The sequence below is a fragment of the Schistocerca americana genome, chromosome X (assembly GCF_021461395.2).
Source record: "Schistocerca americana isolate TAMUIC-IGC-003095 chromosome X, iqSchAmer2.1, whole genome shotgun sequence".
NCBI classification, from domain to species: Eukaryota; Metazoa; Arthropoda; class Insecta; order Orthoptera; family Acrididae; genus Schistocerca; species Schistocerca americana.
This window is the reverse complement of record NC_060130.1, coordinates 161727796-161754741: the sequence shown is the minus strand read 5'-3', so window position 1 is coordinate 161754741 and position 26946 is coordinate 161727796. Positions and strand designations below refer to the sequence as shown.

At 42.7% G+C, this 26946-nt stretch overlaps 2 protein-coding genes across 3 annotated transcripts in view; both read left to right on the top strand.

The window, feature by feature from the left end:
- Window positions 1-11293, top strand: part of LOC124555881 — a 176796-nt gene extending 165503 nt beyond the window's left edge. Inside the window, exons 14-15 of the mRNA XM_047129942.1 lie at window positions 11145-11224; window positions 11272-11293. Coding sequence (XP_046985898.1) covers window positions 11145-11224; window positions 11272-11293 — 102 coding nt within the window. The remainder of the gene's footprint in view (window positions 1-11144; window positions 11225-11271) is intronic.
- The window catches only part of LOC124555209 (delta(14)-sterol reductase LBR-like), a 47846-nt gene continuing 32134 nt past the window's right edge, over window positions 11235-26946 (top strand). For both annotated transcript variants that reach the window (XM_047129059.1, XM_047129060.1), the window contains exon 1: window positions 11235-11322. In XM_047129059.1, the coding sequence (XP_046985015.1) occupies window positions 11310-11322 (13 nt within the window). In that variant the 5' untranslated portion in view covers window positions 11235-11309. The remainder of the gene's footprint in view (window positions 11323-26946) is intronic.

The window sequence follows — 26946 nt, the reverse complement described above, 5'->3', positions numbered from 1 at the left end:
ATAAGCATTTTAAAAATGACAGTTTTCAGTGAAATATGCTCTTTTTATTAAAAATGATAAAATAAATAAGCAGAAACATTTAATTGCAAAATAAGCAGAAAAAGCCCAGACAGACATAGTTAAAACTGCTTATCTAAGTGTGTCTTATGAAGTATAGCCTTTCTGCTTATTCCTCAAAGTGTGGAAAAAAATGATGTGTTTTACTTAGAAATCTGGGCTTTAGTGAGGTACACTCCATTAAGAAGTATGTCCAGCCCTTTGTAATGTCCAGACAACCATCATAAATCACAATGACTTCAGGATAATTATTGTCTTTGAATAAAAGCGTCATTCCTGTTCATCTCGTTGCATGTTTCATTCTGTTACCTTCTGTGCTACGCTATAGCAGTTCTTTCTGTGGTCCAAGTTTCATCAAGCTAGTTTATTTGGTAGCGACACATAATGTGAAAGTGACTTTCATCCTTAAGTTCTGCCCATCAATCCACTTAGACAAGACTTGTCTTTTAATTATGCCAAAAAGATGCAGTGCCCCAGCAACAATACAGAAAAGATGACGTTTTATTTGGGCATGATGCTGTAACTTAATGTTATAAATTTCTCAGTCTAGTGTTCATGTTCATGGAGCATCAATAGTGCCCATAAATTAATATAAAAGGATTGAGATGTAAGCTGGCAAAGTTTTTATTGGTTTACTTTGACTTGTTTCCCAAGTTTTCTTGGCTAAATAGAATTTGTCTTGGAAAAACTTGAACTTGGTTGATTTATAAAGTTGTTGCAGATCCTGTATATTCTGCAAGAGTCAAATCAGGCTGGTTGAACATGTAAGACTACAATTATTTCCTCTCTCTGTGTTAATAAATCATCAAATTCTTTAACGAGGAAACAGCAAATAAAATGTCTCATCAGATTTATATAGAATTCATTCAGTTTGTTACATTTTTCATGAGTAATTCCTTGAATTCTTACAGAACCTAAGAAGAAATGATGATTGACAATTCTTTCTGCAGGAGGTGTGGTAACTTTTGCAATATCTAAAGATGTTTCACTCATAATAATGATCCTTTGTCATTTGGATGTAACAGTTAATGGCAAGATTCATATTATTGGTTAAAAAATTGGGGTATTGTCAGGAATCAGAGAGATAAATTATTATTTTTTATGGAGACTTTCTTCAATACAGAAGTTTCTCTCCAACATAACAATACGCTTACAAATTATTATAATGAGTATTGCACAAGTGCTGGACACACTTTCTTCAAGATGTTCCTCCATCTCCTTCAATCTTATGTATCCCCTTCTGCCCATTCAAACAACAAATGCTCTTGCACATCTCTTGCAATATAGCATTGGGAAAGTATTCGCACAGAGATTAAAGGCTGTAGATCGCTCCAGAGGTGACCTGGTTTGTAACTAATTAAGCTTGTAGTATGAATTAAAAATTTAATTGTAGTTATATCAAATAATCTAGCTCGCTTGTTTGTTAAGTATTGCTTGAGGTAGTTGCTTTTTGGTTAGGTTTTATGAAATTAGATAGAAAATGGCAGTCTCTGGTATTAGAGACAGCAAAGTGGAAATGTGAGGAGGTGAAAGTAATGAACATAGTTACTTTAGCATTAGAAATCTTTAGAACACTGTTCATAATATAATAAGTAGAATTGTGTGGAACTAACACAGTTCATTTTATTATCTGGGTAACAGATGGTAATGTATGACTGTATTGATAGATACGTGGCACTATTCTACAGCCAAGGTAATGAAACTACCACTACCAGTAGTAGTAGTATGTACGTACAATGGTCTTGAGGCTTCAGTTTTTGCTTATGGTGCAGCTATGAACTCTCTCGTACACACTTGAAACTACTGAAAACATTGGAATGTGTCTGAGAAAACTGTATAGGTCAGGCTGTTCAAACTGTTCTCCGTGAGCATGAGTGTTTGCAAGTGCCAAGTCATATGATCATGTTGGCAACAACCCAAATCCCTGACTGCCTTCAAGTGAGCTGTTTGTATACCCTTCCCTACCTCTCCCCTGGCTGCCCGTGGGCAAGCTCTTGACCTGTAACTGCCTGGTGTAGGTTGTACACTGCTGTTAGTGGAAAATGCAGTATTCATTGTTAATTGTCTCAGGGAAATAAAATGTAATCCCTAGATCACTTCTGGCACAAAACACACTCAAAATTCAGTAGTGCGCAAAATCTCATCACAAAAATAATTTTTTAAATGGTATTACAGCAGCTGTAGGAAGAGGAATAAAGAATTGTTTCTGTTGCAGGTAATGCAAAACTGTTTATGCTTGTGAACCTGCAGCCATGGATTAGTGGCATTGCTATACTTCTAGGGTGACACAGGGCTGTGTATTGGAATACCTACCGGAACATTGAAGTGAGATATCCATCGATATTTATCAGGCAGACTTGCAAACAACACCCTGTGGCACTCCAGACCGGATATTGTGTTGAGCTACTATTATTCCATTGAATGCAAGTCCTTTGTTGTTCAAAATTAAATCATGCAGGAGAGGTACAGTGGGAAAACAGCAAAGGAGCTGCTACTCCAGGAGACAGTGTTGAACATAATATCTGGCAGAAGCTTCAGTCAGCATTTCGCATGAAGCTTGCTTGTTACTGGTGATCTTAGCAGCTGTTTGGGAAGGGGGTGCTGGTAACTCGTGACCAGATTACAAGAGCTCATAACTGAGGTGACTCAAGCAAACTCATAGTGGAAGGGAAATGAGAGTAGTGTCATAATAACTTATCTGCAGTGAAAACTGCATGCATGATAAGTACACATTTAATGAATACATTATTTCATCATCATAACAGTATCATCTTTGAATTTTCTTCCCCTCTTGCTTACAGACATCATAGAGTCAGAAAATAGCCACACTTTTTGTTCGTTTAGCATGTGACTAGCAGCCAAATTTTTGTCTTCTGTACTCATACTCAATTTATAAAGTACTTTCATGTCTATTAAGTGGAGGAAATTATTTTCTTTAGCTTAATATGGGACTGAGGTAACTTAAATAAGACAGTAAGCATCAGTTTTTATTTTTGTAGCTCACCACTGCTCACTAACTATAACAGAAGTGAAAGTGAACTTAGGTGCTCTCATTTCATATGATTGTAAGACTGAACAAGGAAGACTTCAGGAAAATCCGGTAACATTGGTTTTGGCATCTCATTCATCTGACATTAAATGACACACATTCCTAATAAAATTAAACAACTACTAGCTTGAATATATACCAACTAGAAACGTGCTCGCTTACTCTGGGGTTGTCCAGTAGAATGTACATCTCTGTTAACTTTTGTAGAATGTCCTTGATCATCATAGCACTGTGACAAACAGCACTTGATTATCAATGAGTCTTTCGAACACAATGGATACTTACAGGCTCACTGTGCCAAATGCCTATCACTGGCTCTTACCCCATCATACCTTGTGGCCATAATAGTCCAGTCAAATAGCAGATATACCTTGCAAAAGGTGGGATAGAAGAGTTTATTTTTTCAACTCGTTCATATGGTTGGAAAGATTAGAAAACAGAGTTTTACCAACAAAATTTCGCTTGGGAAAACTTTCTGCAGTCAAAAAACTTGGAAAATTTTGGACTTTTTTCAGTTTTTTCAAAATACCTGTTTTTTTGCTCCTATCGCTTTAACGTCTATTTCCTTTTTTAAAGAGCACAAAATTCTCTACAAATTTGATTCTTGCCATTTTTTTTCTACTCCCAATATCTAAGGCGCTACAGTGCCTCAAAAAATACCACTTATTCAAATTTTGAGCATAGTGGCAAGACTGCTTATTTTTGAACACTTTTTTCAGTTTCTGTTTGTGTAGTATAAATACATTATACATCATGTTATATGTTGGAATTTACCACCTCACTTTCAGGTATTCAATTTCTCTGTATGCAACATGAGGATTGCTGGGCACCCAACTATTGTCATTCTTACATCACTACCTGAAGTTCACTATGGGCCACCTCGGCCCTGGTATTTGTAAAACTATAAATATAAAAATACATCATTAAGACACACACACACACACACACACACACACACACACACACACACACACACACACACAAACAAAATAAATTGTCTCAGGATACTGAACTATTATTAGCTGCAATAGCCAACCTAATTAGGTAGGTAATTATTCTTGTGTATAAAAGCCACACAGTTGACATTAAAAATAAGTAGCTTTATTACAATTAAAATGAATTGTCAGTTACTAAAAAATGTTGACAGTTCTGGGTATGTAATACTTGTAATATCGCACTTTAGCGCACTTGAGACAGATATGAGCATCACTTCAACGTTTTGATGGGCCAGGTTCCTCAGTTTCACCAGAAATTCCTTGAGTTACATATTCAGGGTCTGTACATAGAGTTGATCCCAGATTGACCTCTTCTTTAAACAGCGAGTCAGCCTCAGCAGGTTTGTTGATTTCATCAGCGGTTTCCTCGACATCCTCCATAACATCATCTTCACTGTCTTCATATAAAAATTTTGGCACGTTTTCACAGTTGACCCCAATACATTTATTGCAAATTGAAGAACATTTCAAACCCGCTTTTCTGCAGGCGCACGCTCCGCCACAGTTCAGCTTGCATGAGCATGAAACAATGTGAAGAAGTGCTTCAGGTGCTATATCTTGGCTCATTATAACGGACATTGGACTGTGAACACTGTGATTCCAGCCCCATTTCTCAGGAGGTTTCCAGTTTCCCATCCAACTTTGGACTTGTTGGTAAGTCCGCAATGAATGATGTTGTGCAGTTGTGTAGGTGGCAACCGTGCAAGATTCAGTTTGCTTTTTGTGGCAGACTTGGCGAATAGCTGGTACCGCAAATGGTCTAGTGTGTGGGAACTGCTGACACCTCCACTATAAAATGCGATAGTAACCTGTTCTCCTGCTGTTATTATTTCTTCACGGGTAGCATGTGGTTTATTGAACGTGCAAAGCGCTGAGGTTGGGTGTTCATTTTTCGCAACAATATTACAGCACTTAATTTTTCCTTGACCAAAAAAGCGGATGTTGTATCACATCCGCTAAAAGTGTGAGTGAACAGAATATATTCACTGTCAAACTTGTAAGATGCAGCGGAAAACCACTTGTCTTCCGCATTTCCCCTTCCTGGCTTTAAGAAAAATGAGTTTTCAGTGCCTTGCCCCAAACCGGTCATGAGCACAAGCAGGTCAACATCATCTCCTACAATGACAACACTTCCAAAATCTTTGGTTCTTGAAATGGCAGATGCTACAATCATAACATCAGCATCTTCTTGCACCTGGTGCACTTCAATGCTACACTCCAGAAATTCCTTTTTAAGAAGTGTGATCAAACGAATCTAGCTTCATTCGTTGTACAAGAACTTGTCCTGAGGGACTTGGTTCACCATCTCTTATTCAACCACAACGTCAATCGAAGAATGTTTTTTGGACCTACAAATTCTCTCAGCACTCTTTGTGCTACATTTGTCTCCCTCACATGGATACCCATCAAATACAACAGCAAATTCAGATCAAAAATTGACGTTGCAGGTAAGAAACATAGCTTTGGGCTATTGACTTGAAGCAAACATTTCGAGTCTAAATTACTTTGTGGATAAGGTACTCTCCATCAATGACAAAAAATTTACCCGGTCCACCTGACTTCACATCTTCCACTGGAACGAAGGCACTGTAGAATGAAGATTTTGTTCCTTTTCGCATGCCTTTTTCTGAGAATAGGGACATTGGGTAAGGAGCAAGTTCATATTTCAGAAAGGCTTTTAACTCTTCTTCACTTTGTTTCATTAAACACTTCCTTTGGAAAAGAGTTAAAGGATCAACAGGAGTAATTTTAGTGCTCCCAGCTTTTACAGAATTGAATGCAGAAAGGAGAGTCACAACTTTATCTTTTCTACGGAACTTTACATCGTGGAAATTGTCACCAACTATTCTTTTCATGCTTTTTTCCCCCTCTTCGTGACACATATGACAATTAACATCCTCCGTTCCGACAACACCACTGCTGATAGATGTTATAAAATCACTTTCAGGGAAGGCAGGGTGCACTGAAAACCAATCATGCAGCTTACGCAAGTCTATGCCATCTCGTTCGATGCGACAACTTTTTGCATCTACATGCTGGTCTGATGTTACTGCGCTCACTTCGCAATACGACTCAATTTCTTCACAAATGTTCTGCATGTGAATCATACCCAATGTCCATCTGGTTAATACACTATCCGTAATTCCTCGGCCAGAAGTAAGTCCTCCAGAACTCTTCATGGTTCTCATCAATGTTTGTTCTATAGTCATGTCAGAAGCAACCCCTGTCCAATACTTTTCTGATCGCCGGATTGTAAAATGTGCTTTCGGTGTGAACTTCTCATATTCTGATAAATCCATTTTTTCCTCGAGTCTCAACATATCCTGTAAGTAGAGGTGGCCACTTTTAGCATACATAAAATGTCCAGCTGAATGGAAGTAGGGAAGCATTTTTCGCATGCTTTCAAGATGAAGTTTCCAATTGCCTGATCAATCCGCTTCAATAAATTGTTTCATGAGAGTGACCATCTTTTAGTACTGAACCCATAATTTTGCTGTGGGTCTCTTACTTTCAATCATTTTCAGGGCAGTTACAAAATTTTTTATGACTTGTTCCCTGAGAACACTGGTATCCTGGCCAACTGACAGTTCTGACTCACCACAAGGAGAAGACAAGTTATTCAGTATCCCACGTTCATCTTCTGTTAGCTCAATGTGATCCCACACTTGACAGACCAAAGCAAGGTGACACAATAAATGCGCTCGCACAGCCGTGGAATATGCATGTCCTGACAAAATCTATTCAACGCTGTTTTCAGTGAATATTACACCAAATAAGTCCTTCAATCCACTTCCACCCATGATCATACCGATACATCCCATGAACGACATAAGGAAATGGAAACCTCCAAGTTGGACCTCCACATTATGCAATTCAGGAAGGTCAATCTCCACAATATCCCTTTCCTTCCAATACAGCGGCTGATCAAATGTGACAAAGCATGTAGTCTGATTATGTCTTTTACATGCATCTCTAGCTGTCATCAGAGCAGTATATATGGCATCATAATGGCTTGGTGATGAATTAAGAAATGGAAGACACTTTATTTTAGAACGTTCATATTCTTTGCCTGCCGTCGAGCGTTGCATGTAACCATTCCATCCTGAAACAACTGAATTCTGAGACCATTTACAATATAACCACGTAATTTCCGCTGTTGAGATGACCATCTCACCTTTTGCAGGAGCAATTATGTCCAAATCTTCAATTTTTATAGCCTTCAGCCCTCCAACTTGTGTTCTGTGGAATGTCTGTATGTCATTTTTTCTGGCTTCACTAACAAGTTGAGCTGAGGGATGATGATTCAACTTTTTAATATTTTTCTGAGGAAGCAATGCATCATGAGGAGTAACACACATTATACCTCCTATTGCATGAAGAGTACCAGTTCCATCTAGGGTGTTTACATTGAAATCGGCATTATCAAACACAAATTGGCAAAATGTGTCCCTTCGTTGTCAAGCTGAAGGATTGAAGACACTTCCAATAGGGCAGCTTCCGTATAAGATGCTGCAAAGCCAAGGGAAGACAAAACCTGGATGAGATGTTTTGAGCCAAACTTCTGGTACAAGTATGCACTAATAGCAGTCAAAAGTGATGAAATAAATGAACGTGGCCTCGCAGCACTTATGAGTGCATGAGCAAGAGAAACACATATTTTCCCCCATTTTCTGGGAGGCCGCTTGTGTTTCAAAATTATAGTTTCAAAGAGCAATCTTACAGATTCTGGTATGACAGACTCTACATCTCATAAAAAATTATCAGAGGGAGGGTACTGTTTTACATCGTACACTACAGATCTTATATAATCTAATATGATATTTGCAGCTGCTTTGACGATTCGTAGTCTTTCTTGCTGAGGATCTGAATTTCTTTTGGTGTACCAATTTTCACTGAGTAGTTGGTGCCCAACATTCTTGAAACATACGACTGCTGGCTTTGAAGCTGTTTCAGCTACCACCACATCATCACCATATTTCTGGAAAAGGCGAGCCTTGACAGTTCGAATATCAGGACAAGGTGATGTGGGTATTTGCTCTAACAGATCGTCCATAGAAAACTGATATTCTTCCGTATTGGTTTCCAGGTAGGCAGATATAGCCTCCATGCCTTCATCTACTTGTGTTGCAGGTCTGTAACCTCGTTTCTGTCCAGTAGCTGAAACACGGTGAAAGAACTTTCTGTAGCAAAATCTGTGGTACCACCCATCTGCAGCAACCAAATCATTTACATTTTGAATCCGCTCTATCACTTGTTGACCAAATTAATCAGCATGTCGTTTAGCCTGTTCTAATACTGTCGATTGCACTTCCAATTTCATTACTTTGTAAACAAAATTTCGTTTGGCATATGGCAATCTTAACTGCTTGGTTAAAAAGTTACCAAAATTCCCTTTTGCACATAAGAAGCATTTCTCTTTGAAATTGAACTGACCTTTTTCTTGCGACCAATGTAGCACGCCTGTTGGTTCCTGAGGATGTTGAAGGCTAACTGCTATCATTCTCTCATCAATGTACTTCTTGTAGCATGCTTCATGCACCATCACTTACTGAGCGTTTTCAAAAAACGGGTGTGAGCAGACTCCCTGTGTTTAGCACTACAATCGATAAGTGTGCTCAGTCCTTTCTTTTTCACATTGCGTCCACCACTCACCACAGTTTTTTCGCAAAAAAATGGTTCAAATGGCTCTGAGCACTATGGGACTTAACTTCTGAGGTCATCAGTCCCCTAGAACTTAGAGCTACTTAAACCTAACTAACCTAATGACATCACACACATCCATGCCCGAGGCAGTATTCATTTTTTCGCAAATGAATCACAAATTCATGTCAGTCGTACTCATTTTCAGCACCACAACTGAATGGAAGCGACTCCAAACTGTAGGACCCTTATTGTTGTGTGCTAATAGCTGTCAGCGCACTGTGGACAATCACCACAGATAATCGCCTTCTGCCTGCCAAAGAATAAGTGCGCTTTTGTGCGCTAAAGAACAATTCCTACATACTTTTTCTTATAACTGATCATTAACGTCAATCAAGTGTAGAAAATGTACGGCACCTGCATACAGTCGTATTACATATTGTTACACAAATAAACTTCACGCAATCCGACGTGAATGTGTTCGTAGCTACTGAATATGATGCTGTTTGTCCTGGCCCTGCAGCAGAGTGAGATGGTAAATTCGAATGAATAACATGATGAGTAATATGTTTATACTACACAAATAGAAACTGAAATAACAGTGTTCAAAAATTAGGTAATTTGCCACTTTGCTCGAAATTTGAAAAATTGGTATTTTTTGACACGCTGTAGCGTGTTAGATACTGGGAGGGGGGGAATCAAATATGTAGAGAAAAAAAATCAAATTTGTAGAGAATTTTGTGCTCTTTAAAAAAGAAAATAGACGTCATAGCAATAGGAGCAAATGAAACTGAGATATTTTGAAAGAACTGAAAAAAGTCCAAAATTTTCGAAGTTTTTTGACTGCAGAAAGTTTTCCCAAGAGAAATGTTGTTGGCAAAACTTGGTTTTCTAACCATTCCAACAATATGAAGGAGTTAAAAAAATAAAATCTTCTACCCCACCTTTTGCAAGGTACAGGCTTTTTTTTTCTGACAGTTTCACTGGACTATAAGTGTGACACAGCAGCTCCAAGCTTACAGATGATTCCAAAAACCAAGATGACCAACTCGTCTGGCAGACATTTAGTGATCTATAACTTTATTTCACTGCTGGATTAACATATTGGATATTACTTAACACACAACGAGTACTGTGTGCCAGTCATCTCTTCTTCATGTGTAGTTGGGACATCTTGTTTATTGCCACTGATAGACTTGAACTTTTGTTGTCTTGTGACTTGATATCTGCATGATGTGTTATTGGGGCTTTTGTAATGTACTCTCTGCTTACACTGCTTGCAGTTTACTCGAAGAATGACTCTACAAGCTTAGATAATTAAGGTATTGCTGCTGCATAATAGCATGAGGAGTGGTGTTCAAGCTTTTCCTCGTGACAGACTCTTTGATTTGGAGAGACCTTACTTCAGAATCAAACTACAAATCATTTCCAGTTTATTTCAGTTTGCAACTACATGTGTTGACTGTGCTTGTTCAACACAAGTTTCAAGTGCTTGTACACACCTGTAGAAAGTTTCATGGCCAGCAGTGTACTTTATAGTTACACGGATTTCAGTAATACTCCCCTGTGGAAGTTTTGATTGGTTGAAAATTTCAGTAAACAAATAATAGCACTTTTTGTAGTATTTTCCAAATGCCAGATTAACAAACTGTGTATCTGCTACACTGAACAGCATGGTTGTGGATTTCTTGTGCTATGCTATTCTTGAAGCAGACACGCCAAGAGTCATACTGTTTAAGAAAATCAGACGATAGGAAAAGTACATCATTGTCAAGAAAGTACATCTCTTAATCACTGTGTAAAGGAAATAATACTGGATTTGAAATCACATTTTTCTAATGAACATTGATGTAAATAAATAAGCTTTCTCATGTTTGGAATTCCTGTCAGATTAAGACAGTGGGCCTGACTGACTCAAACATGATCCCTTGCCTTTCTTTGGTTGTTCTTATATCAGCTGAGCTATCCAGGCATGCATAATGTTGGTCAGTGTGTCAGTCTCCCAGTACCTTTATACTTTTACTTGATGAAGCTTTCTTGGTTTTTCACACTTCAGTTCTATTTTTATATTCTAAGCTTACCCTCATAACTTTTTTTAGTTTTTCATGTGATTATTTCCTTTTCTGTGTTACATTTTGAAAACAGTAGTATCAATTCTAAACATGTGTCTGATGTATAAGGTGCAAGGTTTATATACTGATTTTTATGAATTAGTAACTAAAATAGTTGAAAAATCCAGATGTGATGTGCACATAATAAGTCTTTTACATTATATAATACTTTGTAAATATTTTAGGGGTTTAGCAGGGAGCACTTGCAAAGGGATTACCTTGTTGCATTTTGAGCAATGTCTTTGTAATTGTATATAAATTCATTAACTTGCTCTTTTCATTGTCTATCAGGTACCGGACCCAACAAAATTTGAAGTATTGTTTCAAATGCAGCTTGTACTGATTCCTCAAGTGGCTGTTGGAATAATAATGCTAATAATTTTCCAAGCTTTACTTAGCATTGTGCCTATTGGCAAAGTTGTCAGTGGACCTCTGACTAAGCTTGGGATTTTGAAAATGCGGTGTAATGGTAAGCTATCAAGAAATTTTGGAGAGGACAGCTTCCAAAGTGTGTGTACTTCATTAATGAGCTTTCTCCTGCTAGGATTACTTTTAATACCTGCACTGTTATCTTCAGGGGTATAATCACAGATGAAATCACTTTGATATTTTGCTTTCTTTAAGTCAACAGATTAAGTTCTCAGGTATGCATGTCTAATTTTTTTCTTGGAACCTATCTGTTTATAGTAGTGTGATAGATCAACTGATCAGCATTTCTTAACAAACACCTGTGACACTTTTTCTTCACGGATTTGCTTGGAGCATTATGGGTAGTAGAGGAAACCCAATCAGCAAAAATAATAGGATACCAATTTTCATGATCACTTTTTTGTATCAAACGGTACAGAGTAGTCTTTTCTTTAATTTCTTATCAAATATCTCTCTGTTTAATTTTATAACTCTTCGATTTTAGTATGAGTAGACATACGGAACTTGTGCGATGCATGAATCTGTCAGATAGCTATTTCTGACAGCCACAATGCCTCGATATACAGAAAATCTTATCTTGCAGCTAATTATATAGTTGTAGATTGTGATAGTAGTGTCATTTTAGTGGTATCCTAAATTTCTGCTGTGGGGGGGGATCTGTGGAACACCACAATGTAGTAGACAGTATAATATAGCCTCACCAAGCAAAGGGGCACATTGATTAAGACACTGGACTCCTATTTGGGAGGATAACAGAGCGAATGATCAGCTATCCAGTTTTAGATTTTCTGTGCTGTACCATGAAATTGATATTAAATCCTATCTGACCCTTTCCTTTTTACGTTAAGGCCAGGTTGCCTGTGGTTATAGTCATAATGTCACCATTCCACCTGTCTCCTACTGGTCCCCTGTACACACACACACACACACACACACACACACACCTTATGAATGACAGTCATTAGGTCCAAACACCCCTGCACCCCCTCTTGACCTGCTAAATATGTCATATTGTATTTACCTGGGCTTTTAATAACGTTGTTATGTCTAAGAATAGTTATGCCAGTTGTTATCATTATGGTAGATGTGAATGTCCAGGTATGTACCTATGGATAAGATACCCTGATCAGCCAGAACATTGTGACCACTGACCTACTGTCAATATAAAGAATGTAACAGTATAATGAAAAGGATAGTTGCTGCTCACAATATAGCAGAGATGCCGAGTCGCAGAAAGGCACAACGAAAAGACTGACAGAAAGTTAACTTTCAACCAAGAAGGCCATTGTCAAAAATACACACACACACACACACACACACACACACACACACACACACACACACACACACGCGCGCGACCACAGTCTCTGGCGACTGGCTCCAGATGCTAGAAACAGTGGTCATGTGTGAGTTGTGTTAGTAGTGTGTGTGTGTGTGTGTGTGTGTATGTTGTCTATGAATTAATAGTATAGAATATTAATAGTATAGTCTTTACGCTTGCCAAAAAACAAAAAATCCCAAAGTAACTGCCAGGGGCCAAGATTAAGTCATTTTAGATACTATCATTGAGAATCCAATCGTGTCAACTACAGAAATGGGCAGAAACTTCCATCTGGCAGTGAGTGGAGTAACTGGCCTCTGACACTTTCCTGTTGCTGGTTTCCATCACCCAAAGCCTGGAATTAAACTAGCCATTACATCTCTTCAGCAAGAATCTCACATAGTCTGCTTGTGTCTGTGTATGTGCGGATGGATATGAGTGTGTGTGCGAGTGTATACCTGTCCTTTTTTCCCCCTAAGGTAAGTCTTTCCGCTCCCGGGATTGGAATGACTCCTTACCCTCTCCCTTAAAACCCACATCCTTTCGTCTTTCCCTCTCCTTCCCTCTTTCCTGATGAGGCAACAGTTTGTTGCGAAAGCGTGAATTTTGTGTGTATGTTTGTGTTTGTTTGTGTGTCTATCGACGTGCCAGCGCTTTCGTTTGGTAAGTCACATCATCTTTGTTTTTAGGAATATGAATGTTGTCTATTTTTGACAAAGGCCTTGTTGGCCGAAAGCTAACTTTCTGACAGTCTTTCTATTATGCCTTTCTGTGGCTCAGCATCTCCGCTATACGGTGAGTAGCAACTATGCTTTTCATTATATTGTTACATTCCATCCTGGATTCTCCATTGTTTGTAGAATGGGAAAGGCGCATTATCTATCTGAGTTTGACCGAGGCCAGATTGTGATGGCGTAGCATGAGAATTTCGGAAACTGCATGACCTGTCAGTTGTTCAAGGAGCACTGTGGTGAGTGTCTTTAACACATTGCGAAGCCAAGCTGCCTCTGGATCACGAGGTCCCGGGTTTGATTCCCGGCTGTGTTGGGGGTTTTCTCTGCCTGTCGACTGGGTGTTTGTGTTGTCCTCATCGTTTCATCATCATCATCATCATCATCATCATCATCATTATCATCATTTGTGACAGTGGCTGGATCTGAATAAAAATTAGAGTGTGTAAAAATTATGAATTTGTACAGGTGCTGATGACTGCGCAGTTGAGTGTCCCACAAACCAATCATAATCATCATCATCATCATCATCATCGAGAAGGCAAGGTGAAACTATGTCCAGACGCAATGTGTTTGGGCAGGCACTCCTCATTACAGGTGTTAGATGTTGTAGGCTGGTAAAACAGGACAGACGGCAAACTGTAGTCGAACTAACATCAGCCTTTAATGCCAGGCAGAGTACCAGTATGCCTGAACACACAGTGCGTCAAACGCCTCCGCAGCCGATGACCCATGCATGTGCCAGTGTGAACACCAAGACATGGGCAACTATGACTGAAATGGGCACATGACCATTGGCACTGGACGTTGATGCAGTGGTAGGGCGTTGCATGGTCTGATGAATCCTGATACCTTTTTCATCATGCCAATGGGAGGATGCAAATCCATCTTCTTCCAGGGTAACAACTTGACACCAGTGCTGTAGGATAGAGACAAGCTTTTAGCGGCTTCATTGTGCTCTGGGGAACATTCATTTGGTCATCCATGGGTCCAGTGGAATTCGTGCAAGGCACCAAGATGGTGAAGGAGTATCGTACATTGGTTCCAGACCACGTACAACCCTTCATGGCGTCATGTTTCCCAACTGCAGTGGCATTTCTCAACAAGAATATGTGCCATGTCCAGAGGCCAGGAGTGTGATAGAGTGGTTTGAGGAACACAAAGGTGAGTTCCAATTGATGTGCTGGCTGCCCAACTCACCAGATCAGAACCCTATTGAACACATCTGGGCTGTGATTGAAAGAGGCATCAGAGCTCATCACACCCCATCTCTTCCCAGAATTTACGAGGATTAGCCAACTTGTGTGTGTGTGTGTGTGTGTGTGTGTGTGTGTGTGTGTGTGTGTGTGTGTGTGTGTATGTGTGTGTGTGCGTGCGCGTGCATGTGCGCCCAGATGTGACACCAACTCCCTCCAGCAATCTTTCAGGGCCTCACTGCTTCCATGTTCCATGCCATGATGCATCTCCACTGTTATCTGTGCCAAAGGTGGACATACTGCCTATTAGGTAAATTTTCATAAATGTTCTGGCTGATCAGTGTAAGTTTAATGATTAAGTATGGCAGGCAGGCAGGCACAGCGTGGATACTTGTTTCTGGATTTGGGCTTCAGCACTACATATAACAACAAGACTATTTATATTATGACTGTAGCACAACTCAACAAACTGAAAGTGTTCTAAGAACAAAACTGATCATAGCACAGTAAATGGTAGTTTTCATTAATCATCAAAATTAGTGTCAGCTGTGGTGCTCAACCTGATCAGAGAAGTACCTAATAAAATTTCTTGTTGTAATTGACAAACCTCTAAAGGGAATCAATGAAGGGATGAATACCGTTAATAGATAAGTCCTTCTAATTATTTCGCTAAATATTTCTGGCATCATTTACTTCATATTCAATTGTAGTGTATATAACCCTAATTGATGCATGAATTCTGCATATAATGAGATGATGGTTCACCTACTTGTTTTCTGAACCTCTTAAATGTGCATGTGTGTCCACCAGAAAGTTGTGATATTGTCACAACTATATACCAGTGTTAATGAAGCAGATTACTGACAAAAGGAAATATCCACAGTTGTCAGGGTGTTACACAGAGCATGAAGAGTCAATGATAATTATTTATCCAATGCTCAACCCACTGTTGCTATAGATCTATAGTATTTTGTTCAGCAAGACCTTCGTACTTGAAAAGAATATATGAAGATAGAAACTTTGGGTGACTTTTAACTTGCACTTTACATCTAAAACTGTTTATGTTGTTGGCAGTAGAGATGTCCCTAGTGCAGCTAGCGTATTTGTTACTCGGTGAGCTGCAAGGTGAGAGTGTAGTAACACAGCAATAACAAGTGTTTGCATTCTCTGTATTCTACCTCCACAATCAAAAATAGCTTTTGGTGACAATTGTCTGTAATTTCATCTGTGGATAGTCCTCCTTGCTGGGATTTATGAGTAAATATGATCTGCACAAGTGCGTTATTCCTGTATTGCAGTAAAAGATTTCTTCAAGTATTATTACCTTTGAATTATGTCAGCAGCTCTATCAGGATGATTATTTCAATGGGGAGGTGTTCTTTTCAAATCATTGTGAATATAGGGTTGTTTGATCACTTGTATTCCAGAAACAATTGGTGTCTTGGAAGCAACTGTAAAAGTGTGGGTAAGAAGATATCAGCAAGAGGGTGAAGGAAGTCTTTACGCTTGCCAAAAAAACAAAAAATCCCAAAGTAACTGCCAGGGGCCAAGATTAAGTCATTTTAGATACTATCATTGAGAATCCAATTGTGTCAACTACAGAAATGGGCAGAAATTTCCATCTGGCAGTGAGTGAAGTAACTGGCCTCTGACACTTTCATGTTGCTGGTTTCCATCACCCAAAGCCTGGAATTAAACTGGCCATTACATCTCTTCAGCAAGAATCTCACATAGTGTTTGACCTCCAGTTCCTCCCAGCTGGTAAAGACTTTTAGGACATTGTAGTATGGTTTGACAGAAATGTTTCATATTTTTATACTCATCTGGGCCTGCTGTATCGCATGTTCAGGTATGTTATTTCGTGTTCATGTGAGAATGACAGACCATCTCTGAGGACCTGATAACACTCACTTTCCTCCAAATTGCTAAGTGGTCATAGTGCAAAGTAGAAGGATAAGCTTTTCTGTTTGGGATTGACTGCCTAAATTTCATCAAGGATGGATGTGGAGGAATGCACCCATATGTTAGAAGAGTGTATGTTATCATTTGTCCCTGATTGTTTGAGACAGTGATCTGCAGCAAGTTTGTACTAGTGGTATTCTTTGGAATAGTGTTCTTTTATATGTGGTAGAGTGTTAGGACATGTCAAAATATTTGTAGCTGTGTATAGTTCAGAATTACTTTCGTAGCTATTAAGGTGGTAATGGGGAGAGGCCCACGAGGAAGGCATGACCTGCATTCAACCTGTCCCATGAGCTGTCCCTGTAGCTACAGCAACCACTTTCAGTTGCCAGATTTTCAACCCCCACCATTATAACACTTCGTGCTTGTATTATGTGGTAGTGCCAGGCAGTTTGCTATCTTGTGGGATTGTTCGTAGTGCACTGAGATTTTGTTTCCCTTGTCTAACAGTTGTTATCTGTTGTTACACTGCTGTGAGATGCTGAAAAATCTCGGAAGCGAATTCATCAAATGTTAAATGTAAGTACACTCTGAGAAAGGCGCCTTGCGACAGTTGCTGAAACGTTGGAATGACCTGCATTCAACCTGTCCCATGAGCTGTCCCTGTAGCTACAGCAACCACTTTCAGTTGCCAGATTTTCAACCCCCACCATTATAACACTTCGTGCTTGTATTATGTGGTAGTGCCAGGCAGTTTGCTATCTTGTGGGATTGTTCGTAGTGCACTGAGATTTTGTTTCCCTTGTCTAACAGTTGTTATCTGTTGTTACACTGCTGTGAGATGCTGAAAAATCTCGGAAGCGAATTCATCAAATGTTAAATGTAAGTACACTCTGAGAAAGGTGCCTTGCGACAGTTGCTGAAACGTTGGAATTTTATAGTTGACAATGAGGTCTCAAACCCAGAATAATTTTACTGACTGTCTCATCAAATGTTGTTGGGGGGGAAGTGTTGAATGTCACTCTCTTGGCTTGGAGATTGCCGTATGAGGTCAGTTGAGAGAAAGGGTTTGTGTGTTATGTGCCTGCACCATCAACATTTGTTTTTGATAATGCTCTCATCCATTGTGTTGTTATGGACAAGATGCCTACCATGCCAGAGCCAAAGTAGGAGTCGACTAGCCTTTGTGTCATCAACACTTGAAGTAAGTGTTAAAATCTAAAAGGCTCTGATATCCTGCCATAAAACACAGATCCCCATATGCTAAATCGACAAGCTGGCAAAAACATACTGGCCGTACAGTAACTAGTCTGCCATGTTGTCATAGCCATTTCAACCCAATAGAATTTATACAGACACATATTAAAGATTACATTTCCAGCAATTAAAAAATTCTGTCTGCAGTCGAGGCCCTCTGCATTGAAGCTGTTAGGAAAGTCACCCCTGATGACTGGAAGAAAGTAGTCAAGTCACACACAGCACATCATGGAAAAGCGAGGCAGGATGAAATTAATAAAAGTAAAATAAGTGTTCATTATTGGAAACGATCATGTTGCTAAACAACAGCAGTGACAGTGTCACTTCAGATGTCTACAATAGTGATGAGAGTAACATTAGTAGAATTTTTCATTGTCATAAAAATTTTGCACAGACATATTCAGCTGGTGTGTGTGTGTGTGTGTGTGTGTGTGTGTGTGTGTGTGTGTGTGTTGTGGGGTGGGGGCTGGGTTAAGTACCTGTTGCAACAGTGTCAAGATGAGTTGAGTGTTCATTGACCTCGTTGCAGGTCAGGAAAGCGTTGCAGCATGGTTTCCAGGGCAGCTGGTATATAGAGCTGGGTTGCTGGCCATTGCAGATTCAGAGAGGCAGTAAGTTTATTGATCAGAATTTGTGCAGCAATCAAAGGCTTTGTCTTGCTGCAGTTAGTGTTCAGCGCTATGACTGGTCCTGGATGGTGGTGCTTTCTTAGCTCAGCACACTGCAGCAGGATGCAGCCAGTGCACAGAGCTGCCAGGCCAGACTTGCATGTCATAGTGTAGAAGCCAAGTCAGCTCCTTGACAGGAGCACCGTTTCACACACATGTGTGACCAGTCAACAGCTTGTGGTGGGGCTGGTGCAGGAGGCACTCAAGCCAACTGTTGACCAAGGACCCACGATGAAGGATGCAGTGTGAGCAGTCCACGGATGCAAGCCTGCGGCAGCAGAGCGTGTACACGCAGAGTAGGTGGCAGTTCAGCAGCAAGCAGGTGCAGGTGGTGGCTGAGTGTGGGTTGCAAACCATGGACCCCCAGATAGGTGCCCACAAGTTCATTAAAGTCGGCCAGTAAATGGCTCCCAACTGGAAGGCACCATTTCAGCTTCTGGCAGCAAAAGGACAAGGCCCAGCATACAGGTCAGCATCTCATGGAGGCAGTATCAAGAAGTAGATTGAATAACCCACATTGGGTCAATGACTGGTGGGAGTTGTACTTCTCAGAGCTGGCTGCACACAATTACAGATACTTCATAGCTTGAGTGGGTGATATTTATGGCCGTTCGACCTGCCCTGTAGTGGTAGTACATCAGTTTTTACTCTAAAGACCATGGCAGTGACACAGAGCCATATGTGGACAGGGTGTAATCCAGCTGACCACTGCGACAGTCTGGCCCTCATCCTGTTTGTGTTGACAATGTTCCAGCCTCAGCAGCAGGCTGCGGGGCTAGTCGAAAGGCACCCAGACTTGCTTTGGTGCCAGGGCAGAGACTAAACCCTCGCAATACCAAGAGGGGGGGGGGGGGCGGTACTTTATGCCCACCTTTTGAAAATATTGAAATCTACTCAGGTACTTTATTTTTTCAAGTTTTGTAAAAATATTTATTGTGTTTATGAAGTGTTCTTCCAGATTCTATGATTGTTTTATGTTTTTTGTTTAAGCTTAATCAGAAAATTTAAATTTAAGAGAGGTGGTCATAAAGTCTCCCCCCACTTGGTAGTAGATGTGACTTCCCACAATGGTCATCTTACTCCACAAATAATAGCATTACATGACCTTAGAACAAATGGACATTATATTTCTCTTGGTTGACAGCAGCAATGGTCTCAACAATAATTTCTTTCCCTTTGGTTCTGTATTGTTTCCTGTTCAATGGTACTTAGTCCAGTGTTAGATACAACTCTGATTGAAAATGTATCGACAGTCACTTACTGACAGAGAAATATCACAGATTTTGGAAGAATCTACAGATTCTCAAATTGAATTTGATGAAACTGAAGATGTTGTGAGTGAACCTAAAGAGGAATGTCTTGTGCACAAAGATGTGGACAGTGATAGAGTACCTACAGATGCTGAAGATGATACCTGGGCATCTGAAACTGATGATGACACAGCTTTTGAGGTTAGTGACAAGTATATGACAAGTACTGGAAAAATTTATAGCTTGAAACCTCCTCACATTAGAAGATGAGTAGCACAAAATGATGTGTTGGTAAATGTGCCAACACCTTGTAGATAGAGGAGGCCTAAATGCACGCTATATAACGCAGACGGGCGTGAATTCTGGAACAGGATAAGTATGCAGCTCCTCGAATACTTATCTTTTATTCTTCGATGTGAATACAGCATTCTTGATGAGACATTTCATACGATAACTATCAAACTATGTAAGGCTAATGGCGCCTTGCTAGGTCGTAGCCATGAACTTAGCTGAAGGCTATTCTAACTGTCTCTCGGCAAATGAGAGAAAGGCTTCGTCAGTGTAGTCGCTAGCAAAGTCGTCGTACAACTGGGGCGAGTGCTAGTCCGTATCTCGAGACCTGCCTTGTGGTGGCGCTCGGTCTGCGATCACACAGTGGCGACACGCGGGTCCGACATGTACTAAATGGACCGCGGCCGATTTAAGCTACCACCTAGCAAGTGTGGTGTCTGGCGGTGACACCACATTCCTCCCCCGCAAATCGGCGAACGGTCGTGTTATAAGGCTTCCGCCCGCCGTGGGGAGGACCCCATGTTGACGTATGCGATGAGGTGGGGAGCCTAACAACAGGCGAGGCTGTGCCACCCGCACCTGGCCATTCGGTCCGAGGGGAGCTAGGAAACGCCTGAAAACCTAGTCCAGGGTGCACGTCAACATGCGGCGTATGCGCCCGTAAAGAGACAGGAGGGGCCGAAGGGTCAACCTCCATTGCGTCGGGGTATCCGACGCGTGAAGACGCCATGTGGTCCGGAGAGGGCAAGAGTTCCATGGCGGAGGACGGCTGGTCACGGGAAGCGATCGGCGGCGCGTGACCCAGGGAGGCGCTTGGCGGCTGCAGCGAAGCATCGAATGCGGGCGGCGGCGGCGGGAGAACAGGCGGCGGCGGCAGCGGCGCGTCACCATGGGGCAAAATGGAAGGCATCGTCGGTAACACCTGGGGATGAGGCGAGCCAGTAGATGGGTCCCCAGGGCGCTGACCGGACGGCACCGTCGCTGAAAGCAGACGGCGAGCGGCAGAACCCGTGCGACGACAGAGGCGCAGCTGATTGAGATGCCGACGCACCTCACCAGAGGCCCCCAAAACCAAATACATCGCGCGGCCGAGGCAGCGAAGAATGCGCCCTGCGAGCCAACGCCGTGAACCTCGATAGTTGCGATAAAATACAACGTCGCCTGGAGCAAAAGCAGAAGTCTGCCGCTGCACAGGAACCTGATGCGGCAGGTGCAGCAAAGACATCAAGGTTCGATGAGGACGACCGTGGAGCAACTCAACTGGCGAGCGACCATCTCGAGGCTGAGAGCGATACGACGACAAAAAGGGCAACAACGCGTCCTCCCGAGAATGCGACTCTTTCAACTTTAACATCTGTGACTTGAAAGTCCGGACCAATCGTTCAGCGGCACCGTTGGACTGAGGCGAAAACGGCGCGGATGTCAGATGTTGATTACCATTGGCCTGGCAGAATGACTGAAATTCTGCGGACATGAATTGTGGGCCATTGTCGGAAACAATAGTCTGCGGAAGACCTTCAATGCAAAAGATGGCAGACAACGCTTGGATGGTGGCAGAGGACGTCGTGGAAGACATTCGGACAACAAAAGGAAAATTACTGAAGGCATCTACCAGAACCAACCATCGAGCATTCCAGAATGGACCAGCAAAATCGATGTGCAAGCGTTGCCAAGGGGAAGTGGCTTTTGGCCATGCAAAGACTTTCCGCGGCGGTGCGGATTGTTGTTCGGCACACGCCAAGCAAGAAGAACAGATAGTCGTAATCGCAACATCGATTCCGAACCAAGTACAGTGCTGACGAGCAAGTTGTTTCGTTCGCACTATACCCCAATGTCCTTGGTGAAGAAGCCGTAAAACAGAGGACTGTAACGAACGTGGGACCACAACTCTGGACTGATCATTATCAGAACGCAACAACAAAACACCACGTCGTACAAAAAGTCTCTCCTTATGAGCAAAAAATCGGCGAACCAACGGATCCTCGATCCGAGACTTTGACAAAGGCCATTGCGTAGCAACAAAACGCAAAACGGTAGCAAGGACCGGGTCAGCAGCTGTGGCTGTAGCTACTCGACGAAAATCAATCGGAAACGATTCGACCACTTCATCGGTTTCCGAATCAATGAACATGCAAGCAAGTTCGGAAGAATCGAATGCTTTATCCTCAGCAACAGGCAAACGGGACAACGCATCGGCGTTTCCGTGCTTAGCAGTGGACCGATACAAGATATCGTAGCGGTACTGCGAGAGGAAAATAGACCAGCGAATGAATTTCTGCGCTGTACGTGGAGGTACAGGCTTGTTCGGATGAAAAAGCGACGTCAAAGGTTTGTGGTCTGTGATGATGGTAAAGTGACGACCATACAAGAAATCATGGAACTTAGTAACACCAAACACGAGAGCCAAAGCTTCTTTCTCTATCTGTGAGTAATTTCTTTGCGCAGACAAGAGCAATTTTGACGCAAAGGCAATATGGCGCTCATATGAGCCAACTTTGTGTGCAAGCACAGCACCGATCCCGAAATCCGATGCATCTACCATCAACAAAAGGGGTTTCTGGGGATCGAATGGCGGAAGGCAAGTATTTGAAAGCAACGCCGATTTCAACTGGCGAAAGGCGCGTTTGCATTCCGTCGTCCAGACGAACGGAACACCTGTACGGCGTAAGCGATGAAGCGGAGCTGAAATCGAAAAGGCATTGCGCACATTCACGCACACCTTGTGATGCGAAATCGTTTAATGTTCTTGCGACCTCATCACGCAATGCGTGGGGAACATTGCGCTCTCGGAAAAATTTCGGTTGCGCGTTTACTTTCAGTTCCAAATGTGCTTCATAGTTCTTAGCGCAACCAAGGCCCGGTGCAATTATGTCTGCAAATTCTTCACACAGACGAGAAACACTGTCTGAAGGCACAGTCTGATTCACTGATAGGACCTGATTTACAATAGACAAGTTAAACAACTGAAATAAATCTAAACCAAACAAGTTCACTGCAGTAGAGGAACGAAGAACGTAACATGACAAGTTTTGTTTGTCCCTTGTATGTTGCAAGAAGAGTGCACTGTCCTAACACAGGGATGAGCTGTCCTGAATAACTTTTTAACTGAACATGTGCGGCACGCAACGGAGCTTTGCCCAGTTGTTTGTACGTGTCGTGATTGAGCAATGAAACTGCAGCTCCGGTATCGAGCTGGAATGGTATGACCTTGCCATTAAAGTCCAATTCTACAAAAAGTTTATTGTCCTGCTGACGACAAGAGCGACTGTTTTGTGCAATTTGAACAGACACTGGTACAGAATCACTTGCTAATTGACGTGATTTCCGGCAACGTCGACGCACACTTTTAGTGGGACGAACACAGTCACTGTTAGAAAGAGTGGCACTGGGCGGAGTGGAGTTACCTACATGAATGTCCATGGGGGAAGGTCCACGAGCCTGAGTGTCCTTGGTTCGATTCCGGCGCGAAGCAAAAGGCCTGGAATTGTTGTGATTGTCTGATCTGAGCTTTTTCTGGCAAACACTTTGAACATGTCCTTTCTTTTGACAGAAAAAGCAAATAGCTTGGCGTGACAGGCAATTTTCACGCGAATGTCTAGTAGCACACCGCGGGCATGATTTCACTGCATTTGTGTGCTGGCGCGGCACAACTGGTTTATAGCGTGGCGGCAGCTGTGCTGACGTGTGCGAGGGCAGTTTACCGGGCCGTGCTGCGCGCCCGGCGGGCCGGTTAATGTTACACACGGCTGGCGAAGTTGCAAATGATTCCTGAGCAAAGTCAAGCGTGTCTTGTCTATCCAATATGTCTATCACTTGTTGAAGGGAGGGATTAACTAGTTTCAAAATCTGTTCCCGTATGCGAACATCAGAAACGTTCTGTGAAATTGCATCACGTACCATTGTATCTGAATAAGGAAGGCCACAGTCACATTCAAACGCACAATCCCTAGTAAGGCCTTGCAAAGTTGCAACCCACTCCCGATTAGTTTGACCGGCCGTACGTTTTGTATGAAAGAACGTATACCTTTTTGCAACTATATTAACTGTTTCCTTGAAATAGGCGTCCAATGCCGACAAAATTTCTTCGTAGGACAGAGTTGCTACGTCGCGTCGGGGAAACCATTTCACTATCACACGGTACGTTTGCACGCCTACACACGCCAATAAATGAGGCTGCCGCTCGTTACCTTGAATTCTGTAGGCGGCGAGATGAAATCCAAACTGGCGTGACCATTCCGTCCAGGATTCCACGTCTGGGTCGTAGGGCCTAAAAGGCGGTGCAACTGCATGTTGTGGCTGCGGGAGCGATGAAGCGGCGGCCGCCGCATCGGTTTGAATGGCACGTTGACCCTGGACGAGCTGTCCAAGGGCATGCAATAACGCCTGCATCTGCTGATTCTGCAAGCGATAAAATTCGGACAGTACATCTGGAGATTGTGGCGAAGCCATGACACAAGTAAATGTAAGCAATTAGAAAGAGCAAGACCCTTTCCCTCGTCGCCAATGATGTGTTGGTAAATGTGCCAACACCTTGTAGATAGAGGAGGCCTAAATGCACGCTATCTAACGCAGACGGGCGTGAATTCTGGAACAGGATAAGTAGTGAATTCTCATAAGAAAAGTATGCAGCTCCTCGAATACTTATCTTTTATTCTTTGATGTGAATACAGCATTCTTGATGAGACATTTCATACGATAACTATCAAACTATGTAAGGCTAATGGCGCCTTGCTAGGTCGTAGCCATGAACTTAGCTGAAGGCTATTCTAACTGTCTCTCGGCAAATGAGAGAAAGGCTTCGTCAGTGTAGTCGCTAGCAAAGTCGTCGTACAACTGGGGCGAGTGCTAGTCCGTATCTCGAGACCTGCCTTGTGGTGGCGCTCGGTCTGCGATCACACAGTGGCGACATGCGGGTCCGACATGTACTAAATGGACCGCGGCCAATTTAAGTTACCACCTAGCAAGTGTGGTGTCTGGCGGTGACACCACACAAAACATAGTGACAGAAAGAGAAGGCATAGGGGACGTAAGTAAAGTAGAACAACAAGAGAATCATTTGAAAAGTTTTTGTCTCCAGAAATTGTCACCATCATAATAAAGCATACCAATGAAGAGGCATTGAGGCAGAAAATATCCAAGACACACAGACTTGAATTCATGGCATATGTAGGGCTACTTATTATGGGGAACGAAAACAACAGTAAGTCATCTGTTACAGATTTATGGTCCTACACTTTAGGAAGATTTGTTTATACTGCTACCATGAGCCGAACCAGATTCCAGCAGCTTACTAAAATAGTAAGATTTGATGACTGAGAGTCGCAAAGCGATTGCAGAAAACGTGGTAAGTTTGCTGCAATACGAGAAGTTTTTGATAAAATGAATGAATTACTGCCAAAATATTATTCTTTTGGGATGCACACTGTTATTGATGAAATGTTGTTATTGTTCTGTGGCAGGTGTCTGTTCAAAATCTTCTTGAAGGAAAAACCCGGTAAATACAATATACTTATACACATGCTCACAGCGCTAAAACTACACTCATGCTCATACACTCCTGGAAATTGAAATAAGAACACCGTGAATTCATTGTCCCAGGAAGGGGAAACTTTATTGACACATTCCTGGGGTCAGATACATCACATGATCACACTGACAGAACCACAGGCACATAGACACAGGCAACAGAGCATGCACAATGTCGGCACTAGTACAGTGTATATCCACCTTTCGCAGCAATGCAGGCTGCTATTCTCCCATGGAGACGATCGTAGAGATGCTGGATGTAGTCCTGTGGAACGGCTTGCCATGCCATTTCCACCTGGCGCCTCAGTTGGACCAGCGTTCGTGCTGGACGTGCAGACCGCGTGAGACGACGCTTCATCCAGTCCCAAACATGCTCAATGGGGGACAGATCCGGAGATCTTGCTGGCCAGGGTAGTTGACTTACACCTTCTAGAGCACGTCGGGTGGCACGGGATACATGCGGACGTGCATTGTCCTGTTGGAACAGCAAGTTCCCTTGCCGGTCTAGGAATGGTAGAACGATGGGTTCGATGACGGTTTGGATGTACCGTGCACTATTCAGTGTCCCCTCGACCATCACCAGTGGTGTACGGCCAGTGTAGGAGATCGCTCCCCACACCATGATGCCGGGTGTTGGCCCTGTGTGCCTCGGTCGTATGCAGTCCTGATTGTGGCGCTCACCTGCACGGCGCCAAACACGCATACGACCATCATTGGCACCAAGGCAGAAGCGACTCTCATCGCTGAAGACGACACGTCTCCATTCTTCCCTCCATTCACGCCTGCCGCGACACCACTGGAGGCGGGCTGCACGATGTTGGGGCGTGAGCGGAAGACGGCCTAACGGTGTGCGGGACCGTAGCCCAGCTTCATGGAGACGGTTGCGAATGGTCCTCGCCGATACCCCAGGAGCAACAGTGTCCCTAATTTGCTGGGAAGTGGCGGTGCGGTCCCCTACGGCACTGCGTAGGATCCTACGGTCTTGGCGTGCATCCGTGCGTCGCTGCGGTCCGGTCCCAGGTCGACGGGCACGTGCACCTTCCGCCGACCACTGGCGACAACATCGATGTACTGTGGAGACCTCACGCCCCACGTGTTAAGCAATTCGGCGGTACGTCCACCCGGCCTCCCGCATGCCCACTATACGCCCTCGCTCAAAGTCCGTCAACTGCACATACGGTTCACGTCCACGCTGTCACGGCATGCTACCAGTGTTAAAGACTGCGATGGAGCTCTGTATGCCACGGCAAACTGGCTGACACTGACGGCGGCAGTGCACAAATGCTGCGCAGCTAGCGCCATTCGACGGCCAACACCGCGGTTCCTGGTGTGTCCGCTGTGCCGTGCGTGTGATCATTGCTTGTACAGCCCTCTCGCAGTGTCCGGAGCAAGTATGGTGGGTCTGACACACCGGTGTCAATGTGTTCTTTTTTCCATTTCCAGGAGTGTAGATTAAGGATAATTGCAGAATGTGGTGCTACACAATGTGGCACTACACAAAACTGGCACTAATAGCATAGGC